This window comes from Phaethon aethereus (genome assembly GCF_964289735.1).
Source record: "Phaethon aethereus genome assembly, chromosome: 2".
NCBI classification, from domain to species: Eukaryota; Metazoa; Chordata; class Aves; order Phaethontiformes; family Phaethontidae; genus Phaethon; species Phaethon aethereus.
This window is the reverse complement of record NC_138582.1, coordinates 37139147-37164457: the sequence shown is the minus strand read 5'-3', so window position 1 is coordinate 37164457 and position 25311 is coordinate 37139147. Positions and strand designations below refer to the sequence as shown.

General features: G+C 34.6%; 1 protein-coding gene across 1 annotated transcript in view; it reads right to left on the bottom strand.

Moving 5' to 3' along the window:
- Positions 1-751: 751 nt before the first annotated feature.
- The window catches only part of TRPA1 (transient receptor potential cation channel subfamily A member 1), a 37397-nt gene continuing 12837 nt past the window's right edge, over positions 752-25311 (bottom strand). The window contains exons 9-27 of the mRNA XM_081996417.1: positions 22943-23042; positions 21929-22029; positions 20468-20637; positions 20216-20380; positions 18806-18920; positions 17411-17577; positions 16378-16471; positions 15698-15757; positions 14225-14323; positions 13362-13432; positions 12737-12884; positions 9861-9950; positions 9482-9651; positions 6902-7031; positions 6587-6769; positions 5564-5632; positions 3513-3623; positions 2952-3049; positions 752-1026 (exon numbers count right to left, since the gene is read on the bottom strand). Coding sequence (XP_081852543.1) covers positions 798-1026; positions 2952-3049; positions 3513-3623; positions 5564-5632; positions 6587-6769; positions 6902-7031; positions 9482-9651; positions 9861-9950; positions 12737-12884; positions 13362-13432; positions 14225-14323; positions 15698-15757; positions 16378-16471; positions 17411-17577; positions 18806-18920; positions 20216-20380; positions 20468-20637; positions 21929-22029; positions 22943-23042 — 2370 coding nt within the window. The 3' untranslated portion in view covers positions 752-797. The remainder of the gene's footprint in view (positions 1027-2951; positions 3050-3512; positions 3624-5563; positions 5633-6586; positions 6770-6901; positions 7032-9481; positions 9652-9860; positions 9951-12736; positions 12885-13361; positions 13433-14224; positions 14324-15697; positions 15758-16377; positions 16472-17410; positions 17578-18805; positions 18921-20215; positions 20381-20467; positions 20638-21928; positions 22030-22942; positions 23043-25311) is intronic.

Below are 25311 nucleotides of genomic sequence, written 5' to 3'. Positions count from 1 at the left end.
TTGATATATTACTGTATATTACATAACGCACTGAATATCCAGTAAATAAATAATAAAACCAAAGTGCAGATTAAAGTAGCAAGGTCAGTTTTAGGTTATCAGGAAGGCCAAAATCACATTAGCAGTATAAGGACAGCAAGTTGTAAATGACTAATATTTAACATGTCATTCTATCGTTGCTATATGCATGCTAGTACAAATTATCCCTCTGCATATTGTTATCTACAAAAGAAAACAGTCTTTCCCTTACATTACATTTTCGTGATCTTTTTATTTCTTACTTTTCAGGCCTGATCCTGCAGTCCTTACTCAGCAAAACTTCCAGCACAATCTGTTCAGTTAGTTTCTTACTTTTCCTTTAAGCTACATAAAGCCCATTGGCTCTCTCAAAACATCTGAATACTAAATGATTAGAGTAGGAATTTCTAAAAATTCTGAAATTCTAAAAATATTTGTAACAGAAAAGAATGTAATTAAGTACAGACCTAAGACTATTAGGGCCAAATCCAGGAACAGATCTAGGCAGAAGCCTTGGGAACTGTCAGGACAGCAAGGTTGGCATCTGGTGAGTTAGGCACTTTCCTGATTAGCCAGCCACTTTTAGGATCACAGCTTTGGATGTAGACATCTTCAGTCTCCTTAAATAATGTTTTGAGCACCTGCATCCTTTTTTTCAGATCTGGCCTTTTTTAATACTTGAATACATGATGTATAACATTAACAGTATGCACAGACACTAAGAGAAGTGACCCTAAAGTAAAACAAAATGATAATTCAACATGATATCATAGCCATGACTAGAAGAAGCTATTCTTTTCTGTGCTTGGGTTAGGCACGCTTGTTTTAACAGCTTTTAACACTGTATCCCATTTACTATTCTTGTGCTCTAACTGCCTTTTCCTAAACTTGTGCTGAAATAAATCATTGCTGTCTTCATCCTCAGCCTCTGACACTATCTCCATTTTTTGGATAATCAATTTAATGAGGTCATGTTGTTTTTCCAATAGTGTTGATATATCTTTGAGCCTAAAAAAACAAAAAAGAAAAAAAGTATGCATAGAGCAGCCTTTGTCATTTGGTTTCAAAGGACATTTTAGTAATTAAAATTACAGATGCAAAAGATCTGACAGCCCTCCACTTCACCATTCTGCTAACAAAGAGTATCAGCTGGCATACATTTAATTTTTCAAGCTGTGCTACTCCTCCAGGTTTCAGGAAATAGGATTAAAGAAATTCCTGGTTCTTGAGAAAAGTAACTTACTATATACTTAAGGTAAGAGCAATTTCACTCTCAAAATAAAATTCTGAACAGTTCTATCAAAAATTTTTCCCGCTGACTGAAGTTGTCTGGCAATAAAAAAGGTCCATATTTGCAATGGCAATTAAGCATCCACAAACATTTAGTGAAGTTCACAACTACTTTAACAGCATATGAGAGAGACTGATGAGGCACTTACTGATCTCTTTTAAAGTGCTATCCAAAGTGCAATTGGCACAAATAAAGAGTTAACATCAAGTCAGCATCACACATACAAAACACAGTATCTGTTATCTTTTAGGAAACAATGAAAGAAATGGGAAATATGCCTAGAAACTGCCTTCATAAAACTACCAAACAGGGAGGGTTTTGGAAAAATCTACTTTTCAGAATGTTTAGACTCACAAAATTACAGCATGAAATATACATTGTGACCGAAAAGGTTCTCTGTGAAGAACAGTTTGGGGCTTCTTTAGATGTAGTTGCCCTTTTTTTTTTTACAAAACAGTAAATACGTTTTAAAATATGTGAAAACCACAATAATTAAAATAGTGCAGCTAACATTAATACAAAGTAAAAAAAATCCCACCCCAAATCAAAAACCAAAAATATATACACTCAGCACTGATTGCCACAAACTTCAGTAAGAAGTGAACTCTGTTTTGAACTCTGACAATAAAAACATACTGGCAGCATAGTAAAACAAAGCTTTCAGCCAATATTTTCAGAGCAGTAAATAAAACTTTCCATAGCGAAATGTCCACAAGTTATTCCAAATAATTTTATAATTTTATAAAATTATAGTTTTCTTCCCTCTCTGTAGGGAAAAAAAAATACTATGTTCTATGTTTGTTCCTAATATATCAATATTGTATGGATTTGAAGAAAGACTTGTTAAATTCCATGGCCTGCCTACATCTGTAGGGTGTATTCTCACCCCTTCAAGTCTTGCTGAGTCCTTCATGCAAAAAAATATTTAATCAGAATCTGTGCAGGGAGACAAACATTTAGTAGATTTCAAAAAAAAAAGGAGAAAAAAAGAAAAGGAGAGAAAAAAAGAGCAGGGGACAGTGAGAGTGAGAAAGAATAGATTTTTCTAGCTGTACATTCACAGAAGGCTTTTCTGAAACCATTCTTATGGATGCATTGGTAAGGTGAGTAAGGACAGTAAGTACACAGAATTCCTTCCAAGGCTTTGGGAAACAGACAATTTGTTCCAAGGAGAACCAGGACACCAATGCATTTTTGGGGAAACAATCTGAAGCAGATTTACCATCGGACCAATGGAAAATTAGTAACAGATTGTGTATATTTGCAAACCACTTGGAATTACACCGACTGTGAATTTAAAATAACCGTTGAAAACCTCCATACACAAACCTCGAATTCTGAACTGAAAATGCATTTTCCCCATTACTTCAGTTTATTTTCATGAGCAAACAAGTCTGTCCTCTTTCTCTGCCATGGGATAAAAATATTTCACTACCACACAAGTATTTTGAAGGTAAATACATTACAGCATATAAAATACTAAGTTACCGTAGTGAGGGAGCTTATTTAAGGACACTAGATGATACATTGAAATTTACTTTTTAGGTACAGTATGGAGCTTTAGAAGACTTTTAAAAATATGAGTATATTTGTAATATTGGTTCTACTTATTTTTACAGCAGTAAAATAACACAATGAATACCTGTATTTCTGCTTCAGAACTTCCAGTTCTAATGTTGTATCAGTGCTTTGTGCATCTGTGGTAGAGTCCTCACACCCAAAGCAGTACTGGAATACACTCTAAACAAAACATGGAACCAAACTGAAATAAGATATTATAGTCTGACTATAGATTAAAAATGCCAAATAAGTGAATGGTAACAGTCTCCACACAGTGTTAAAGTTGAAAAGAGTTCCTGTTATGAAGTTATTTTTTGTATATTAAACATTTGTTTTGCCAAATTTGTTTAACCAGAAAATTCAGTCTACCAACAACAGCTGAAATGAATAGTAAACAAATAAAAGAAGAAATGCCAAAAATAATTCTATTTTCTGCCTGAATAATTTCTGTAGCTTGTCTTGCTTAATAAAGCCACAGATCACTCAGAATTCAAACTGAAGATAGTCAAGGTCTAATCATTATTCCACTGATATCAATTAATGATTGAGTCTTATTAATGCAATGTTCCTAGCAATCTGTGTACGAAGTTGATCAGATCACATTTTTAGTAAGAATTCTCTAGTCTAAGATTCACCATCTTACCATAAATCCACAGTATCTTGGCCTGTTGGGATATACAGTGATTGATTCCTGGTCCACCCGACTTAAGAACCAAAATGGTAGCTTCTTCTCTAAGTTGGTGTGAAGATTAACCTAAACATAGTTTTGCGTTTAGAGTAAGATACATTCTCTTAAGATAAAGACACATTATTACGTGAAAATAACCATCATGTTATTTTATTCAAATCACTATTATTAGATGTCAAGTCTCGGAAGATATCTACGCTGTGAACAATGGTATAATATTTGAAACAGACCAGACACTAAAACCTAGTCATAGCAGTATTAAATATTGTAGCAGAATTAATTATTCCACATAGATGCACACTCTTAAAACTGAGTGAGCTCTTCCGTAATGGCTTGAATAGCTCCTTAGTACACTATGGGCTGCAGTATAGAATTACAGGGCAGAAACGTTCAAAAGACAGAATACCTGTCATAGCCATGGGTTTTAAGACCAAAAAATAATGGGAAAGAGAATGATCTTTCTCTCTTTAATTGTGCTATATCCTTTTATTAGATTATGACAGAGTATAGATTAAGATGCCAGTGGAATGCCTGTGAGAAAAAGGGTTTTCCCTTGGGTAGAAACAAGTATGTTATATATGAGTGCCTTTTCAGATGATGCTATCTTTCCAGTTGGTCTCAAATTGCTACAGAAATACTACACATATGTACCTAAAAGAATAGGATGTACAGTATAAGCCTATTGCAGACAACCATAATCCTTTCAAACATACAGAAGGTTACATGCTTAATAAAGATGTTGTAGTACTGTCTGAAGTTGCAAGACAACATCCTTCCTGAGCATTCTGTGGGCAAAGAAATACCTAAACAAGTGAAAAGCATTAACTGCTACAAGAACTGCCCTTATACCTCTGCTTTAGCCATTTGTATCTCCAGCAAAAGAAATATCTCTTGGGAGGAAATGTTACTCTAAAAGATAATTCTTCAAATATGCTTGAACTAAGCAAGTACAGCACATAATTTAAAGTTATGTGACTACCAGAAGTTATTTCTCAGCTGTTCTTGTTCTTGGGTATTCTGTCTGTGCACACGTCTCTTTATGCTCAGCCTCTAGGTAGGCTCTGAAACTTTTTAGAAAAAGCAAAGCCAGCAGGGAACATAGGCAAAGCCACTCCCTGCATCAGTTTTATGAATGGTCAGATCCTCTCACAATACAGGCTTTGAGCAGAACTTAAAGGAAGCATGTGGACAACCAGTTTCTAAGAACATGTTAGTTAGAAGTAATCTTTATTCTTTATTTGACAGGTATGTACTTTGTGTATTTCCACTTGTGAAAGTCAAGCTTGATATACAGTTCACAAGGAAAAAAAAAGCTTTTGAAAACTGTATGCCAAATTTATAATTTCTTTAAATGAATATTTTATGAAGTTGTGCTATTGCCTTAGCCCCAAGCGTGTAAGCTGTGAGGACTACATTTACAAAAGCTATATTGAAAATATCTAAGATGCACATAGTTTTCAAAAGCTTATAAGTTACTAAACTCTTCTGATTTCAACAGAAATTGTTAGGTGTCTTTATACACCTTAAGGTAACTAAAAACATTTAGAAATGTGATGTTAAGTTCCTTAGTTGTACCTGTTATTGCATAGTATCTCCTCAGTACACAGACCAGCATAAGCCTTCAGCATACTGCAATTAATCTGGTGTCCTTTTGATTTCCGTGTCCCTTAACCTTCTTTCTATCGCATTAATTCTCTCCTTAAAACGCAATTCTCCAATTTCAAACATTGCATTTACTCATTTTGAGATTCTGCTGGAATAACTCAGAATTCATTGAAGTGACTGTTGAAAAGTTCCTTAAAAATTTCCTTATACATTTCCTTGACAATGACTCACATGACTGAAAATGAGATTCAGAATAGGATGCCCATGTTCACCAAGTTGCTTTACAGAGATGCTAAGATATTAGTTAGGGGCGTTTATGATAGATCAGCTAATTATCTAAATGATGTTCTAACAATGACACCTACTTCCCATAGTTGGTGCTTCTGTGGAATGCTACTTACCTGCATTGCAATTCTTTTGAGTGCAGCATATTTTTGTACTTCAGCTATGTCCCCAACAGCCAAGCCAATCTAAAAATACCAAGAAAGTTTTCATTATCTATTTTTTCATAGTCTGTGATTTCAATCTAAAATTAAATTTATTTTGTTTCACTGGAATTTGGAAACAGATCCCTTATATGCATATTTGGAAAATCCATATCAAGAAATATAGTAAGCTTTTTTAATGATATCTGTCTACCAGGAAGGCACTAAAGAGCTACTTCTAAGATTTATTAAGAATAACATCCCTTCTTTTTGACTCTTCATCACTGCTGTTATGTTAAAAAACTTGTTGACCATTTGATTGAATAGGATCATGGCAGCAATAACTTAAAAAAACTGAATTGTTTGATTTTTATTGCTTAGCTCATATAAAAACATGATTTTCTTAAAAAAAATTGATGTTCAGTGGAGCATGGCTGAAGATGTATTACATATTTTCCCCCTTTCTCAGCATTACCAGGTTTTCTGATCCTTTTTCTTCAGGCCACGTTCATTAGTTCATTTTAATACTACTGTTGACTGCTGTTTTGTGTGCAATAAAGATCTGTGTTTTGCCTTTGTTAAAAAAAAATAAACTGTTAGCACTAGGTTGTGATACAGCAAGGGATTGAACAAGTAAGACTATGTCTACTCTAGGAGGCACGCATTTATCAAAGTACTTCTTAAAATCATTGTTCCCCAATTTTCTTTACCAAGACCTCGTAATAATACATTGCAGCCCCAATTCAAATTCCATCACAATTAGTACCTAAAGATATACAAGATAACCCTGCAAGAGTTAACTGTGGGAAAATACTCAGAACAGTAAATTGGAGGGAAAATGAGGCCAAGGAAAGGCAACTTCTTATATGTTACTAAAAATATCAATTTGTTAAATAATGAACAAATGTCACGAATCAGCACTAAAGTAATTCTCTATGCTAAAACTGTGTATAAACCTGTGCTTAACCCCTTTTGTATATTAATAAGTAGTTTACTTACTAGCAAGTTCATAAGAAGAATTGGAATAAGCAGGGTAAATATAATGAGAACTGTGTAACTCAGGAATGGATATGGCAATTCACTGCTTAGTAATGGATCAAGGAATGCATCATGATAATTAATGTCTCCCAGCATCATTGCAAATGTCTTCATTACAGAAAGCAGAGGTGTACTATATGTTTGCTGCAAAAAAAGAAGAAATACCAAAATCAAGAAAAAACCTGAACTGATGAAATTCGCAAATAACCTCTTGAGATTCTTTAGTAAAAAATGATATTTATAATGATAAAAAATTAACTATGCCATTCAACTAACCTGTGAACCCAAAAGGACAAAGAAACTAAGTCCAAAGGCCAATATCAGGAAAAAGAAAACGACAACAATCCGAATCAAAGTTCTCAAAATTTCCCAGAACATCACAACGTAGATGCCATAGTTTTCAAATCTAAGGCAATAAGTAAACAGAAAAGATATGCAAAATTAAATACTGAAGTTAGAGTCCCTTACAATCACTTATGTAAGGCAATAAGTAATCCTGATTTTCCTGTGTGAAAAAAGACATTTTTTTCTCTCAGACATTCTGAGATGGAATGAATGTATTATACTTTCACATCCAAAAGAATGCAAGTGGTCTTAGTTACAGCAAGTCTAAACTACATAAACTTATATTTTAATGCACCAGAGCAGTACTTCAAGATATTATTTTTCATTGACAACTTTTACTCTCTCCATAGCCAGAGACAGTACAAATTACAGAAAACAAGCAAACAAAAAGAAACACATTGCTCAGGAAGAGAAGGCAAGTAGCACAATTTTAAGACATCTGTGTTTTCAACAACAGTCTGTCATGTGGCATGCCACTCCCATTCTTGGCTTACATAAAACTAGATCTCAGAGTATGAGTTGTCATAAAGCAGATTAAGCTATCTTTTTCCCAAACCTGAACTTGGGAATTTATGTCTTCTGCCAGATTCAGGGACTAGATGACTCTTTCATGCTACAACAGTAGCAACTGAGAAAATCCCTCTACAGGATTTTCCCTGTGAAACATTATGTGCAAAGCTGAAAAGATCGAGCTGGAAGCAAAGCAAATCTGACCTTCTCCTATTTATTAGGCATTTATTAGGCAAAACTCCATTGAAGTCAATGGAGCTACAGGTCACTTTGAGAAGAGGAGGCCTGAATGAGTTAAAAAAATGATGTGTAGATGCTATACAAATGAAAAATATTCAGGCCAGGGAAGCATTTTATCTAGCAGAAGAAGGAAGGTTGGGTAATCATGACTTTACTTTTTACTGTTTGGGTTCAGTTCCCATTTTGCCCACAGCACACAGCAGAGGAGAGAGGACGCTCCCGTTCATTAGTCATCTAAGGTCAGACATATGCAGGACAAGGTTTGCCAGCAGTGGCAGTACCATAAAGACAATCCCTCTGATATTTACAAACCTTGTTCTTAAACATCCCAACTACAGTAAAATGATCCTGAAATTAATCAGCAAATGCCATGTTTGTCTGCCTGCCAGGGGGATGATTAGTCCATATACACAATAAGAATCAGAAGAGCATATAATGTTATCACATACTGTCATCTTTATTTTCTGAACAGCTCCAAATCACCACTTTTTTGCTGATCAGCCACATCTCATATTTGTGCAAGGCAGTCCTGCTCAGGCACATGCATGTTTAATTTATTAGTCTTAAGCACTACACCCACACTATTTTTCCCTCCACCCAGCTCTCCTGCGGTCCATGACTCTTGGATACTATTGTACCAGTGACAGCATTAAGATTATTAATGGCAATAAATAGACCAAATGTCAACTAAAGAAATAATTTCATCCATTACAATTCTTTTACAGGACACGATGGTGTATAAAAGTGGGGTGTGCCATTTAATCTGTAAAATGATAAAAGAATTTACCTTCTCCCAGGTATTACTTACAAAAACAGACTTCTTTTTGTCTCCTGCAATTTCTAAACTTTTTTTTTCTTTTTGAGTGAAAGTCTATACAGTATAATGAAACATGTTTCTAAAAAGACATATACGGTGGCTTTGTTTAATTAACGTTAAAATAAATCTTGTTCTTTCTTTATTTGCCATAACACATTGTCATGGTTTAACCCCAGCCAGCAGTGAGGCACCACGCTGCCACTTGCTCTCTCCGCCCCAGTGGGATGAGGAAGAGAATCAGAAGAGTAAAAGTAAGAAAACTCGTGGCTTGAGATAAAGACAGTTTAATAAGTAAAACAAAATCTATGCACAAAAGCAAAGCAAAACAAGGAATTCATTCACCACTTCACATCTCCAGGAAAGCAGGGCTCCATCACATGTAACAAGGACTTGGGAAGACAAATGCCATCACTCTGAACATCCCCCCTCCCCCCCCCCCCCCCATACTTCCCTCTTCCCCCCAGCTTTTTATAATGAGCGTGACATCATATGATACGGAATATCCCTTTGGCCAGTTTGCATCAGCTGTCCTGGCTGTGCCTCCTCCCAGCTTCTTGTGCACCTCCCTGCTGGCAAAGCATGGGAAGCTAAAAAGTCCTTGACTTTGTATAAGCACTACAACTACTTAGCAACAACCAAAAACATCAGTGTTAACAACATTATTCTCATCCCCAACACAAAACACAGCATTATACCAGCTATCAGGAAGAAAACCCAACTCTATCCCAGCCAAAACCAGGACACACATGCTCTACATGAAAAACACTGAAAACTACTTTACAGCTCATTAGGTTAAAAAATTCCTATGGTCCTAATCTGGAAACTTGTATAGCTTGAAAAAAAAACCAAACAGGGCTATCGCACTGGATCAGTCACAGTTTACGATATGTAAAATATCTGAAAATATTAGTATTATTTTATTGTAAAGCATGTAAATAACTTACCGTTGAAGGTAAAGCAAGAAGTTCATCCAAGACAAGTATACAGCAATTGCTCCACATTCCCACTGCAAATGAGCTGGTGTATTAATAAATAAAGAAGACACAAAAATTATGCTTGTAGTATAAATTGTCCAGTCCAGTAGATTGGAGTAATCCAACAAGTATTTCAATTTCTAGGATTTAAGAGAGAGGGATCCATATTTACAAGTCATGCATCGTTAAAGGACTGAATTCAATACACTATTTAAATCCTCTTCTCACTTTTAATTTTGTATAAAATGGCATTTCCCTTTTAATTAGCAAAAAATCAGATTATTTCAATATCACACAAACTGTTATGCAAGCATACTGTCCGATTAATGTTATTTCTCTATGTATTTACCTGCTGAATCAGCTGAAATATTTCTTTGCAGATTCCCAGTAAACTCATAATTAAAACTAAACACATACACACCCTTGTGAAGTATGAGTTCTGAAATAAAAATCAGAGCACAAAACAAATTAGAAATTATTAAAAGAACAAATTTCAGCTCTACCTACTACACACATTATATTACCAAGTTAAGAAACTCTGTTAGCTTACTTCATATGAACTTATTACTATCTAAATTCTGTTTTACTAATATTTATTGTGAAGTCTGTGTCTTGTATATGGTGTTTAAGTAATTCAAACCAAGTATGAAAGTTTGAGCATTCCCATGAGAAATAGTTGCTGTGTAGCTTCCTTATTACTACTATTCGAGTTCAGGGACTGAAGTTGCATATCTATGCCTCATTTTCAGTATGTTTTGCCACTGGATGAACATCAAGACAAATTCTGTTGTCCACAATTTCACTATCAGACTGCAGTATCTGGAATGGCAGTACAAGTCTTTGGACAAAGTGGAAGTCGTGGCATCTTTATGTGGCTGCTTGCTTTGATGCCTCCCTTTAAAACCAGTACAGGCAAAGACAACTTTGTTGTGAAAAGCCTTCTGTTGGCATAGATAACAATAGTGAATTTCACCTTTGATAAATAACTTGTAGAGCTAATTCTCCACCTGAGGGGTTCATTAACTCATAGGCAGTCCACAAATTCATGGAACTCACATCTCAGTGGTGCTGCAATACACATCAGCACCTGCCCAACTGCGATGTCCCTCTTTAACCCGGGTTAAGAATATAGCACCACGTTCTGTAACACTGTGCTCCCTACAGAGCTGGCATTCCCCACTCCATTCCCATTACTGGGTCATTAGGACACTGTCTTCTCCAGTGCCTGACATTTCACATACACTGCTGCTGCTCTAGTCTCTCAGGCAGCACCTTCAGAGCTCCTGTTCAGTGCACTGCTGCTCCAGCAGCTGACATCATTCCTCACTGAAGGACAGGACCCCCTCTTCCAAATATGCTTCTTCCCTTCAGTCCCAGATGATTCAAGGACCTGGACCTGGGTCAGTCAGAGTTATTCTTCTGTCTGTTGTATGCAGCTCCTGTCATTCTCCTGTCTTCGACCAGGAAGATGAGTGAGTTAGTCGGGCATGAATTCTTCCAGTTCTGCTAGTTCTGGCTTCTGAATCTTTGAGAATCCCGCACATACTGGGCTGGGCATGTGATTCCCCAGATTTTTCCATATATCAGAACATCCTCATGAACTTTTTATATCCCTTGAGTCTATTTTACTTCATATTTCTACTAGCATATCCTTTTTGAGTTCCTATTTCACTTTTATATCTTTTCTCTCTCAAAAGAACTGTAAAATATTTTCTTGTTTTTTCTTGCCTCTTTTTTTTTTCTTGCCAAATCCTTGGTTTTATTCATAAAATCACTTACTTGAAATGGATCATTTGAAAAGTTCATCACACAACAAAATCTTGTCTCCATTAACACCAGTATGTTACCGTTTCAGGGCTAATGACAGAGGTTTTCTTCCTATAATATATGACTGCATGTCGTGGAGACAGAGCTCTGTGACTCTCCTGCCCTTCACATGGACCCAGCAGGGTAACACTATGCACGAGTTGTACTCACAGGTTCAATAAACAGCAGAACTTGCAGTTCCTTCTCTGGAAGTCTAGTACAATGTTCAGCTTAGGAGCAACACAGCCTTCTTAAAAGACAGAATACTGCTCAGTTTTAATTGCAGGAAGGAAACACTTACAAAAAGGACATCAGCCAGTCACACCAATGTCTTTCTTTTCTAAAGCCTCATTATCGTCTAGCGGTGGATCTGGCAAGTCTACCTTCTTCGGTTCACTATGATGTCCCAACTATTCCAGTTGCAGCTTCTGCAAAAAAGTTTGAGCTTTGTCTCTTAACAACCCCAAAGTATCTACGGAGGACAGGTTTATCCTGAGACAGGGTTCATCCTCACTTGCTTTACTTATGGCCCCAACTAAAGCATCATTTCCATCCAATGCATATCATGAACGAGATCAATATCCATAAATTACTAGAGTAGCCCCACACCTATCACAGTTGTGATTGAGAGACAAATATTCAAAAGTCACTATGATGCATATTGTATTTTGCTACCTAATCAAGTTTTTCATTTTGAGATATTGTAATTTCAAAATGGGGGAATATCATTCACATTTTGGCACAACAAAATCTTTTCTATTTTTTTTCTTTTAAATTTATAAACAGGGATTATAGGAAACAACCAATGTATTTAAAAATCTTTCACAAAATTTTCCATCCATATATGACTGAATTCTGCTGTTACATTTTTCATTACTGTTGTACATGAGATACCTATATACAGACTGGCAAAAAATGTTCTGTCTTAGCCTCATAGTTTATGAGCCTAGTGAAGAAATACTGAGCCTGCAAGGGAAAGTAATGTGTGATATGGGCAAAGAAAGATATGTTTGAATACCCAAAAGCACTTTATTATTGACTACTCTTTCTATGTCCAATTTTAAATGTGCTATATCCAGTTATTTTGGTTCAAAATTAAAAGGACATAGAAAGCTAAAGAATCCATTGTTTTCTGTCTTTTCATAATTAACACAATAATCCGCATTAAAGAAATATTCACTGCAGGGAAGAAACTGAAGTAACCACATACCTGATTTAAAATTTTCAGAGAAGATTAAAAATAAGAAATGAGAACTGAAAATATATGAAAAAAAGAAGTTGCTGCTGAATGTTTAAAAATATACACTTCAATTCCTTAGAGTTGATAAATCACAAATAATTATAGAAATTATTTAAATAATCATACCTTTTTTCTATAAAAGTCCTAAACATACTGTAACTAGTAAGAAAACTCAGTACCTCATATTCTAATGGTCTTGCTTCATAGATCTCTGTTCCATTCAAAGGTCTTCCTGGCTGTATGTGAGTGACCAGCAGGGTCAGTGGAATGAGACCAAGAGAATATATGCCTAAATTCATTAGATGTGCTCGAAAGCCATAGGCCATCCTTGAAAGTGAGAATGTTAAAGTTACAACACTTTATAAATTTAGAAGAGCATGCATTCAAATGTAACGGGCAACACTTTTGGAGATGAGGAAATAAATATTTATTAAAACATCCTTTTGTGATGCGTGTGTTCATTGAGCTTTATGTGGACAAAAGTATATTGGCCATTCTGAAATACTGTTCCTTTTCTTTCTAACTTAGCAATCCTATTATATATTTTTGCAAGAAAGCAGAAACAAAGATAGTGGTTGTCTTTGCTGTAAGTATCAAAGAATCATTACTAAATGCTAAGTTACCTTTTGTATGATAATCATCCACATATTCTAAATATGCTTATGAGACGTTATATGGAAAAGACATTTCCTTCAGTCAACACTACAAATATGTACATCTTAGTAAACTTAGTAAACTCTCAGGCACAATAGCTTTCATCCTGACATGCAATATTATATTGTATGTACATTAAAATGCACCTACCATTTCATAAGCAAATATTCTTTACACACAGGATGACTGAGTAGCTCCATGCGATTGTGGCGTACCATGGCCTGCAAAACAAGAATGCAGAAGGATCAAACTTATCTCACCTAGCTAAGTAAAGTGCTTACAAAACTGGCTAGGCCATCTTCTCTACTTGAATATTAGCCTAATGAAAAGTAACATGTCTGTAAGATATTGCAAAGTTCTTTTGTTTATGCACTCTGGCCCAGAGCTATTACTATCTTGCCTTCTCTGCCTACTGAGGCATCCAGCTCTCCCCTGCTGCTCTGTTAGTCTATCTCAAGCTTTAAAAAAGTGTACAGACTATTGCCAGCTATACCTTTTAGTATATTCTAGTTACATTTAATGAGAAAATACTTATTTGTTTATTATTAGACAGTATATAAATCTAATTGCCAACAGGAAGCCACAAAAGTAATGAAACAGACTGGAGAAGTGGAAGAACAACAAAATTTGTTTTAGGCACAGAAAGTATGTTGCAATTAGCATATGAAAGAAATCAGTTTTGTCAGGTTTTTCAAGGCTTTACATTCCAGTGCATCATCACTAGAATGACTGGAATATGGTTTTCTTTGATGTAGTACCTGCAACATACAGCATGGTCTCTTGAAACATTCATAGTTGTTTAAATAAACTAAGAATTTTTATCTAAACCTAAAAGAAACGTTATTTATGACTTAGACTATAAGAATTTTGGCCCATACTTCATTCCACTATACTTTAAATATACAGAGTTATGGGCTTTGTAGAAGAAACATTATGATGAAAAATTCAAACCTCTTGATTTTATTTAAAGCAAGACAGCATGGAATGATGCCAGAGTAAAAAAAAGAACTTACATTTAAAGTAGTAAGTGGTTCATAGAAAATGTCTTCACCATCCTTTAGTTTCTTGTTAAGTGTCAGGGGACACTGAAGATATCTGAAGTTATATTCAATCTGAATAATAAACATACACCAGCATTTAAATGTGATGAAACTGATAATCTAAGACTGACACAATGTGCTTAAACTAAAAAAGATTATCCTTTACAGAAAAAAAAGGCATACTGTGTCAAAGTAATCAGAACACTGATGCATACTGATAGTTACTCTGCCAGTGAACATATGCCATCAGGATAGCATCTGTGATTGTAAGATGATTAAACAAACAGCCATTTTGAATTGTAAAATGAAAAGTACACATTTCTTCTTAAAATTTTACAGTTTTACCTCATAACTGTAATTTGTTTTGATGTTGACTTTGAAGAAAAGTTTGTATTTAGAAGTTATATGGCTTTGATAACACAATATAAAGAAGATGTAAAGTAGCAGAAAATTTGCATTTTTTCTGTTAATGATGTAGGCACAATCCAATGTAATAATTGAAAGGTGGTTTTCAAAGGTAACGTAACTGTAGAACATTCATGCCTCCTTAGCATTGTGAAAGCAATCTACTGGTTAAGATTTTGGACAAGAATTTACAAAAAAGAAGTATATTGGACTCTGAATTATTCATGACAATTGTACTACTTATGATAGGCATGCTTTTCATATGCATAGATATTATGTCTTTTATCACTGTTATTTTGAAATATCCATAACATCTGATACCAAGCTTGATTGCAAGAATTAACACAGCAAAGATAAAGTGTATAGATTTGCTCAAGTTTAATGCTATACTTGTTAAAATGCATAGGGATGAAGATTACAGAAACGAAACTTCAAAGCCATTTAGAGGCCAAAGGATAAAATAAAATCAGTCACTTGTGTTTTCTGTTAAGATCTGTTATTCAAGTATACCTTATCCATATGAACTTGGCATATACATTAAAGTATACATATTGTGTACTTCCCAAACTTTCAACTCAAAAATGTGTTCATTTCAGTGTCACAGAGGCAATAATGAGAATTAAATCAGTGGCTTTGCTGAGAAAAAGGAAGAGACTAATAGCTGAAGATCGCTAGCATCTGATGAAGTGATTTTTAGAAGTCATCCTAATACTGAGGAGTTTTCTGCCAAATATATATTTTAAAAGCACAGATTCAAATACAGTTATTGGTGAATAACTACTGAATTATTCGTAAATCAAGTTAAAATATTGGCTGATACCAGTTTACCAACTACAGCACTATAATTGCAACTACACAAAATATTTAAGAGGTATTAGAATTTAGGCCAGTATTAGTAGCTAAAAGCCCGGATGATGATTTTCTAACTTAATTACTACCCAAATAATGTACTGCTGCTAACATATAGCGAGGCACACTGTCACATATTCCATCCTAAAACTGTAAAATGTACTGTCTTCATAAATTTTTTCATCCACTTACATAGAAGTCTCGACTTGTCTTTTCCTCTGAGGACTCAATTATGCAGTTGTCCAAAACCAGCTTTGCAGATAAACAAAAAAGTGAATTAAAGATAATGCTCATCAGAAAGAGTATGTTTGTACCTCAGGAAAATTACCTTCAATTACAGCAGTCATCTAACAGAAGTAATGATTCAGTCAGATTTTATGGTGTATGTTTTGAAGACATAAAACTCCAGAGTTTTACATGTAGGAGTTAAATAATGAAACTATGCTGCTTACAAGGCCACATGCTAGTTTACAAGTATAAAATGTGAAGTGTTTATGAATATATACATACAAAGTCACTTGCTATTTTAATAAAAGCATTTCTGTGGCATCATTTAACAGTTAGCTCAGAAGCTGAAAATATCTCAAAAGGTTTTGAACCCAATTATTTTCTGACTTCCATCACTTTTATACTACTTTTATAATTCCATAGACCTCAGGAAGAGAAGAACGTTTTCTAATACTAAATAAATTAAACTGGCCAAACTGAAACTATCACTAAAATACAATTAAATCAATTTGTGAATTTATATTGCTTCTATTTTATGATAATACATACTAGTGAGGACAGCATTAGAAAAACAATGGCAAATGACACTACGTAACTAAGGTTTTTTTGAGCAGTCTTTTCCTTAATATGTGCAGAAAACCTACTTTAAAAGAATCAGGAAGATACTCAACCATTTCCAGCAAAGGACACTTATTGGCACTAGAATAGTGAGAGAATGTCACAACAGCTTCTTCCCATCTGCAAAAATGAGTTAAGATAATGGAAAATGAATTAGTTGCTTCTCTTTTAAATTAACTACTTTTAGATTATTTGAGTTTTATTTAAGATATCATCTTGCAAATCACAATATGACACAAGTTTACATACCATCAATTGGAAAATCAGTTGTTTGGGGACTAATTGAGTAACATTCTGGATGCTTCTCTAAGAATGATTCATAGAATCATACAACCATGTAATCTTTCAGTTGGAAAGGACCTTTTAATCATGTTTAATTCTGTTACCAATTAAACAGAAATGTTTCAGCTACACTGAGGCCTTCTAAAAAATGTAAAACTTGAACCAAAGCTGGAATCTTGGGTTCAAGATTAAGTGAGAAATAATAAATACATTAAAATACTGTCAGTGTTCCTACAATTCTTACCAGCAGATGTGATCATTAGGCAATGGTGCAACACTTTTATCCCTGAAGTGGGGCTTCACTATACTGTAATATAAAATATTCTAAACTGCAGTGGAACTGCCACATTTAAAAATATTTGCAACATTTAAAACAACAATTTAAAATTAAATCTCTTGATGGTATCAGTTGTACTCACAATTTGATTACAATTCTGTAAGTATTGAAACATTATGTGAAAGGCCAAAATTATGTATGTAAGAAGAGGAAAGACATGAGAAGGATTACTTATTTCTAGTGGCTTCTAGGTGTTTTTTCTTAACAGAGTCTGAACACTCAATCTAATATGGAAAACAATATGCCACATATCTGATGTCTTTTACAATTATGCCATTTTTTATATGCTATTACTAGAACACAACATTATCTCTAGAATTTTAAAATATGTACTCAGTCTCACTTATTAAACTACAGGTTTTCAGAACTTAATCGCAGTAAAAAACCAAAACACAACACAAGGCAAAATAAAATAAAAAAGCATCTTCTGTGTACCTTACCTTTTGTGCAAAATGACAGCAGATACCACATCCTTTCTCCTATTATGTATCGCTTCATGGAAAAAAGAAGCTACTGCTTTGTTGAACAGAATTTTCGCACCATAGTCAAGAAGTAACCTTACTGCTTTTGCATGTCCTTCTCTTGCAGCCAGGTGCAAAGCTGTGTTCTGTGCAGAAAAGTAGTACAGCAGTGCATCCATGAGAATAATTTAAAAAAAAATACATATTTCATTCCTTTCCCACATTGAAAAGTCACGTTATTCCGAGTTGCAAGTCCTGAATACTTTTACCAGGAACATTGAAATGTAGAATATTGTCACAGAGATTCTGAGAGATATTACAGAAAAGTTTTTTATTCTATGTCTACAGCTACAGTAGTGCTAAATCTGAAGAGGAAACTCAGCTGTAGGTAAGAAAAGCCAATTCATTAATATCTTCTAGTTTTGTAACTAACAAACTGCAAGTCACAAAGAGGTAAAAATGATGGTATCTACAGATACAGAACACCAAATAGGTAAAATTGATAATCAGGAAGAGAAGCATCCAATTATATCCAGATATGCTTATACAAAGATATCTGCAAGAAAATCTGCAGGCACAGTTTTATAAGAGGAACGTATTTTTCTTTGGTATATTCACAAAAGTAAGGCAATGAGTGGTTTAGGAATCAAGTCACACTGAAAATGACTTTTGAAAGCCTTCCCAACTCACCCCGATTTTTCTGAGAGATATTGAGAACTAAGCATTGGCTTCTCATTAATTTCTAGGCAGGATTTGGTCCTAATATAATAATTCTAAATGTTTTCAACACCAGTTCTCAGAGAAATTAACAACACCTTCTGTGTTGGAAACTGAGTAGTTCTTTAAAATGACCACCCTATGTTTTCTGATGGGGAACTGTGAGGCAGGCTCATACAAGACATCTCCAATCTAGGAAATGGATTCTGCATTTACCCAAACTTCAGAGCAAGATAGGAGCTGTATCTGCTGCACATCACTGTGTAGAACAGGTGGATTTCAAACAACAGTTTATAGTTGATGAGTTATAGTTGATGGTGAGTTTCTTTTAATCTGTATAAGCTCTTTAAATTTAAATTACCAATGTTTGTACCACATTGTTAAAATACTCCTGCACTTTAAAGGGGGCAAGAGAGACATGTCTAACATACTCGGTATTTTATGTTTTCTATTAGGCTATTTGCTTTTTTCAGCCATCATATATTAATCTAAGCAATAAACTTTAAGAGTGGTGAAATATAAAGACTTTAAATCTGCCACGGGAAATGAAATAGTAGACATGTAATGCGCAGTTGAAAACTACTAATAGCATACCACTGACATTTGGTCTAGAAATAATAGCAGACAAGAAACAAATAAAGCTATGTGAACACATACCCCTTCTTCATCCACTCTGTCAGTACACTTCACGTTAGTATCCAAAATGATCTGCATTGTGCGAGTGTATCCTCCAAAGGCAGCATGGTGCAGGGCTGTCCAGCCTTTATAATCACTTACATGTAGCAGTATAAAATTAGTAATTATAAATGATTTTTTAAAATAAATTTAAAATAAATATAAATGCCTAAAATGGCATGATTACTGCAGAGATGTTTGTGACTTCTGTCAGCTATTATGTGACTATCAACGCATCACTTGGAAATAAAAGGTTCAACTCAATAATAGTATTTGGATCTCCCTCTCTCTTTTCTTCTCTCTCTTTTTCTATATATATCTGGAATGCACCCATTTTCTTATATTTCCCTTGAAAATGACTCAAAAGCTTGCAATATTTGGTTACTAATACTCGGCAACAGATGTGACATAGAGCATGGCCATATTATGGAATTTTGCATTTAAAGACAGTGAATATACAAAACATTATAAGCACACAAATCTATTCCCATTAATATTACTTCATCTTAGTATAATGAAACTTATTAAGCCTTTTATCACATAGAACCTGCTGGAACATTTTTAAAAAATGCCAGTCAGGTCTAAATTAAGCCTAAATACATACACAAATACATGTGTACACATATACATACATATATAAACTTATGTATATATATGTATAACATCATCTCTATCTTTGCTAGGTGTACTAGTCCAGCTAAGGACACTGGAAATAAAGAGTTTGACAACGGGTCCTTCACAGTCACAAATAACGAACGTATGTGCTAAAGGATCTCCTCAGAACACTTGGGCCCCTAGCTCCAAGGTGTAGCTGCAGTGTACTTGGAAGCACAGGACTTGAAAATTAAAGCTCTAGACTGTATCTTGGAAACAGGACTCTCACCTTTTGGTAACTTTGGCTCCTGTCTTTACAGGTGTGGGCCTGGAAGCTTTTGTGGAGCTGCCAATGATCTGAGGATCTTTGACCTGAAATCAGGACTTAGAGTGCAAGGCAAGTTGCCTGTGAACTACCAGTCCTACGAAACCCTACTCAAGCCTGTAAGTGAAGCTGATGTGATTATAATATTTCAAAACCAATATTTTTTCCATCAAAAGGTTCAATATTCTTCTCTCAATTGGATTTGAGAAACCTCAGTTTCCCCAGCATTAGAAGCATTGCTTTACAGCTAGTCATGTTTCTATGTGTCAGGCAGAAGTAAGGCACAGTTTAGTTTAATGACTATTTTATAAATATGCTTTTACAGTGTATCTTTATATTTGTATATATTAACATATAAAATATTTTAATAGCTCATATTTATATTTATATTGTATTAACTTCCCAGCATACGGACATAAAATGTAGGGTGTTAGCTCTTTTTTTCCCTAATGAATGGAAATCTGTATACTTACCAGAGAAAAAGGGCCCCTCTCTTCAGAAGAAATTGAACTACCTTCTCATGACCATTCTGGGCTGCCAAATGAAGGGGAGTCATTCCCTTCTTATCACCTTCATTCAAAAGTCTTGTGTCTTTCATATCTCTTATAAGTCGTTGACATGTATTGATGCGCCCATAGCTTTGAAAGATGAATATAGAAATTAATGTCAAAAAATATGGATGGAAAAAATGGCATTGATTCCATAGCCTAGACTGCACTACTAACCTGGCAGCAAAGTGTAACGGTGACTTCTTGTCCCTGCTCTTAGAGTAGATGGAAACGTTGAGGCTGAGTAAATTATTTACAGAGAGGGCCACACCTTGTCTGCATGCATAATGCAATGGAGTGCATCCTTCATTATCTTCATCCACTACAAGATTTTTAATATGTTCCATCTGTTACCCCCCAAAAAACCCCAAAAGCACATAATTAGATTTATATCACTAATACTCCACAGCTTCTAATAGTTTGTAACAATAGCATTAATACTTTAAAGCAGTATCTAAAAATAAGAAACTTTAGGAAAAGTAAATGTAGCAACAATGAGCATTTAATGTCTGCTAATTTGTGGGTCACCATTTTTTCAAATGGCTACTCTTCGAAGAACAGCACAGTTTGCCACTCTGCACCCTTACTGCAATCCATCCACAGTACAAGTCTAATACAGGACATTCTTCTTTGCTGCCATTCAACCATAATACTCATTGCTGTCAGCAGAAGGCTTGTGCAGAATGTAAAGGTAGTCTATAGTCTGTATTCAGTAGGCAAACTTCTGGTTGTCAAGAACTATCCGTTCACCGGTTCACAGTGTAATTTTTTTTTCTCCCTTTCCTCTTTCTCATCTTCATTTCCCTGCTATTCCTCTGTACCTTGTCTAAGACTATCCTACATATAGCCTTTTTTAAAGCAACTAAAAATCTCCTCCTCTGGTGTGCTCCACTCCTTTATCTGAATATTAGCGCGATCAATAATTAGAAAGTCAATGCAGACAACTGAGAGTTATCACTCTGGTTTAAAATTGATTCTCTACATCTGCTGAAAAGGGAGGTTAAATCCATTCTGCATTACTAATCAAAGTTGTTTACACATTTCAGCAGACATTGTAAGATCAGTCATACTTGATTCACATTTAAAAGGTTGTTTCTGGAGCTCTGGAGGCCCGCAAATTTAACTCTTTCAAGCGAGCTTGGGGTCTAGCAATATGAGTGCTTCACCTCATCACAGACAAATACAAATCCATGTTTCACATCCTTTTTAAAACTAAATCCAAGTCTTCATTACAGTCCAGACCACATAAAGCTCCTGCAGAATATGCTGTAAGCTATTTAAGTCCTAGAACTTGACTGAATATGAGCACATCCCCCAGCTTTACTGCATGCAAGCTGGGAAAATAGAAGTGAAAAGTTCTATATTTTATTGCCTACCTCTTGAGCTATTCAATCCCCCACAGCAAAATAACTTATGGAATTATGTTATTCCTTTGCCTGGCAATAAGAAAACTGTATTATTGGCTTTGAAATGTTTTCATGAGAGATATGTACCTCTTCAAACTATTTTTTGTGACACTGGGCAACTTAACAAGTATGATAAACTTTTACAAACATTCTAGAACAAAATGATAGTTGCTTTTTTCTTTACATTTTCTAGTAAGGGCAACAGAAAGACATACATTGATGCTTACTGTACCTGCAGAAATTTCTCATTCAGATGCTGTAATCCTCCAGGCTGCAATACCGTCAAATGCAAGAAATTCCGACCGAGATGATCTTTTAATGATACATTTGCTCCTAGATAAATATGGAAATAAATACCAGCAACTTCAAAACTGCTGGGCCCTGGCACTAATTGATGGTGTTTAAGACAAAGAAACAAATGTTGAACAACTGTGTTTATAAACCTATAAAACAACAAACATTGTTTCAAGTCAACATTATAGCATAAATTTTACTTACAAAAAAACCCCTACTGACACTCAGATTTCATCATTATCTCATGTGTGTATGCATTTTGTATTTCACTGCAGCACTAAGATTTATGTGGGGCCCTTATATTCAAAGACACTGAGCACCCACAAATCAAGAGGCAATTTAAAGATGCAGATGATCACCTCTTCTAATCTTTTAAAGTTGCAATCTTGTTTCGGCTTCAAAATTTATTACAGGGCTTATTAACATAATCAGTTATATTACTACTAACAAGAGGAAATACAGTAACAATAATTAGCTTGCACCAAAAGTGTAGCAATTGAAAGATATAGCTGAAACATTTTTCAAGGTGTCTGTGATTATGTAAAATCACAGGTAACACTTGAAAGATAGGATTTAACATTCAAAGATTTATTGCTAGTATGAAACATGACTCTCTATAAGTGGTATACTTATTCCACAGTTCTGCTTACTTTGTGAACTGCTAAGGAATGCAGGGATGGAATGCCAGTGCCACCTCTACCTTGAGAAGCATGACACATGGCATACACATTTTTCTAGACCCTGTTCATTCTGTATGAAAAAGGGTGAAATCATCACTCTAATTCTTCCTTTATCTCAGGGGATATCAGCACTGTGCAGCTGTTTAGCTCAACTGCTCCTGGACCATATGCTGAAGCACTGAACTGAAATTGAGACAAAAGTTAGATGTAGGTTTTAACATGCATGAACCCTGCTCAAATGAAGTATATTATATGTGTATATTCCTTTTTACCTTTTGAGAGCAGTAAATTCACAATTTTCCATGATGCACAGGACGTGGCCAACAGAAGTGGGGATCGACCTTCTATGTCAACACTATTAATATTAGCCCCCTGCAATAAAGAATTTCAAGTTTATCATGAATAACAAGTAAATGAAATTTTAAAATGGTGCTGCCCATTATAAGCATAGCAAAATTACAGGCATTCTTAGTAACTCCAGATACCAACTCAATAAACATTTTATATAAAAGTCTATATATAAACTCTCTATATAAAACTACTATGTTTTCAAACTATCAGCCACATCCCAGTCATCTATATATATAAATTTAGATGCCTGGATAATAGCGGCCTACTTCTAGGCATACTGAACTCAGGACTCATGATTTTTTGCTAGCATACTTTTCCATGCATTTAAATACTCAAAATAAATAATTCTAATTTGAAGATACTGGGATTAAAGCTTTGGAGAAATACAGAAACCACAGCTCTTTCGAATGATGTGCTCTTACCTATCAAACAATTACCAGAACAAGACTCTTTTGAACCTCTATACTATATGGATGCTGTTCAGGAAGTAACCAGAGATTAGTATAGTTTGATCTGTATAGCTTGATCTACCTTCATTTTCTATTCTTCATCATAAGCTATATGAGCCAAGTTAATTCTGACCCCAAAGTAGCTGTATCAACAGTGGACACATTTTTATTCTGCAAACTCAAGGTTTTTGATATGACCTTTCTCCTTAGGGGAAGCACAAGGACTGGAATGAGATATCCTGGCAAAAGCCCAGTTTTGCTGTTTTGTCTATTTTGGCACAAGATACATATTGTCAGGACAGTATGGTCACTATGGTCACAGTATCACTATGATCATATCAACAAAATACTATGATCATAAACATATCTATCTAAAAATCCCTCTAACAAGGGAGTACAAAGATACAATGAACCAATGAGAAATATGTATATTTTATGATGTTTTAGATATAATTTTTCTAGATATTGAGTTGCAAGTCAAATTAGATGAACATAGTACACAAAAAATCTATTTTATTTCAGATAATATCCAAAGATCATTGATAAAAATAAATCAATGGGAGTTTTTCCATTAACTTGAATCATCTTTGGGTCCAGTCCTAATTCAAGAGAGAATTAATCATAACCATAAGCAATATTTAATTTCTAGGATGGTAAAACCTGTAATGTAGCAATAAGAAACATTTATTAATGTACAATGATTACTTTACCACAGAGAACAGGAAGCTTCTGATGTATGCTCATTAAATGTTTAGAGACTACCACATGCAGGACCTTTTCCCCAGTTACCTTTTTACCACGTCAGACAACCTCTTAAAAATGTTCTTATTCATCAAAGAAACAGAGACCATGTTCTATCCAAGTGGCTCATTCATTTCAGTGAATACAGAGTAGCAATTTCCAGTTAATAATGCAATCTTTAATCACCTTCCCTCCAGATAATATCATTGTTCAGCCTTCAGCAAAATGAATTCAGCAACATTCATCATTATTTATCACTATAAGGAGTAACTCATATATTGCCACATATATTTACCACATTTATGATAGAGCTGAATTAAGAGCTTTTAAATTTAGTTTCTGAACTCCTTTTACTTTTGCATTTATACATTAATTTATATGAATTAAGCAGACATTAATAAAAATAAATATTATGCAAATTTGGTAAATATCAACTCTTATTTATACCAATTTAATCTTTCATTTTTCTTTTAGTGAAGACAAAAAGCAAAAGGGGAAAAGAATGTAAAAACAAAAAGGCAAGAAAATATATAAAATTATTGCTTATTTACTTTGAATAAGCATGTATCAATAAAATTAATGAAGTAAAATCAGGAAGCACCAGACATCTCAATGTTAAATTGTCCAGTACACAAGAAAAAAAACCCAAAACACCAACACTGAAAGCTGCAGGAAAATTATTAAGATACTGGCTAAATCATGAGAACTTTTGCATTTTCATGTCTTTATTCTTCTTTATAGTTTTGCACATAGCTTCCAAACACAATCACGCCACTTGCACGTACAAACCAGATACTGTGCACTTAATTGTCAAATGTGACAATGGCCACTGACATTAAAGTGTTAAAGTAATTGTCCTTAAAATGCTTAGCTTGCAAACCAATTTGTAAGTAGTGCTTCTTTAAAGCTATTAAATTTTGTAATGTTTAGAAGTTGGGAATACTGATGTAGGTTTCTGTCTTTTCCCTTTTATTAAGGCTTCAGCTAGCCTTCAGTTATGGCAAACCATAGCTGTACATCTCACCAATACAAGAGCATGTACTCATTGCCACATTATGTTGAGGCCAAATCCAAAATAATGAAGAGCTCTTCAAGAAATA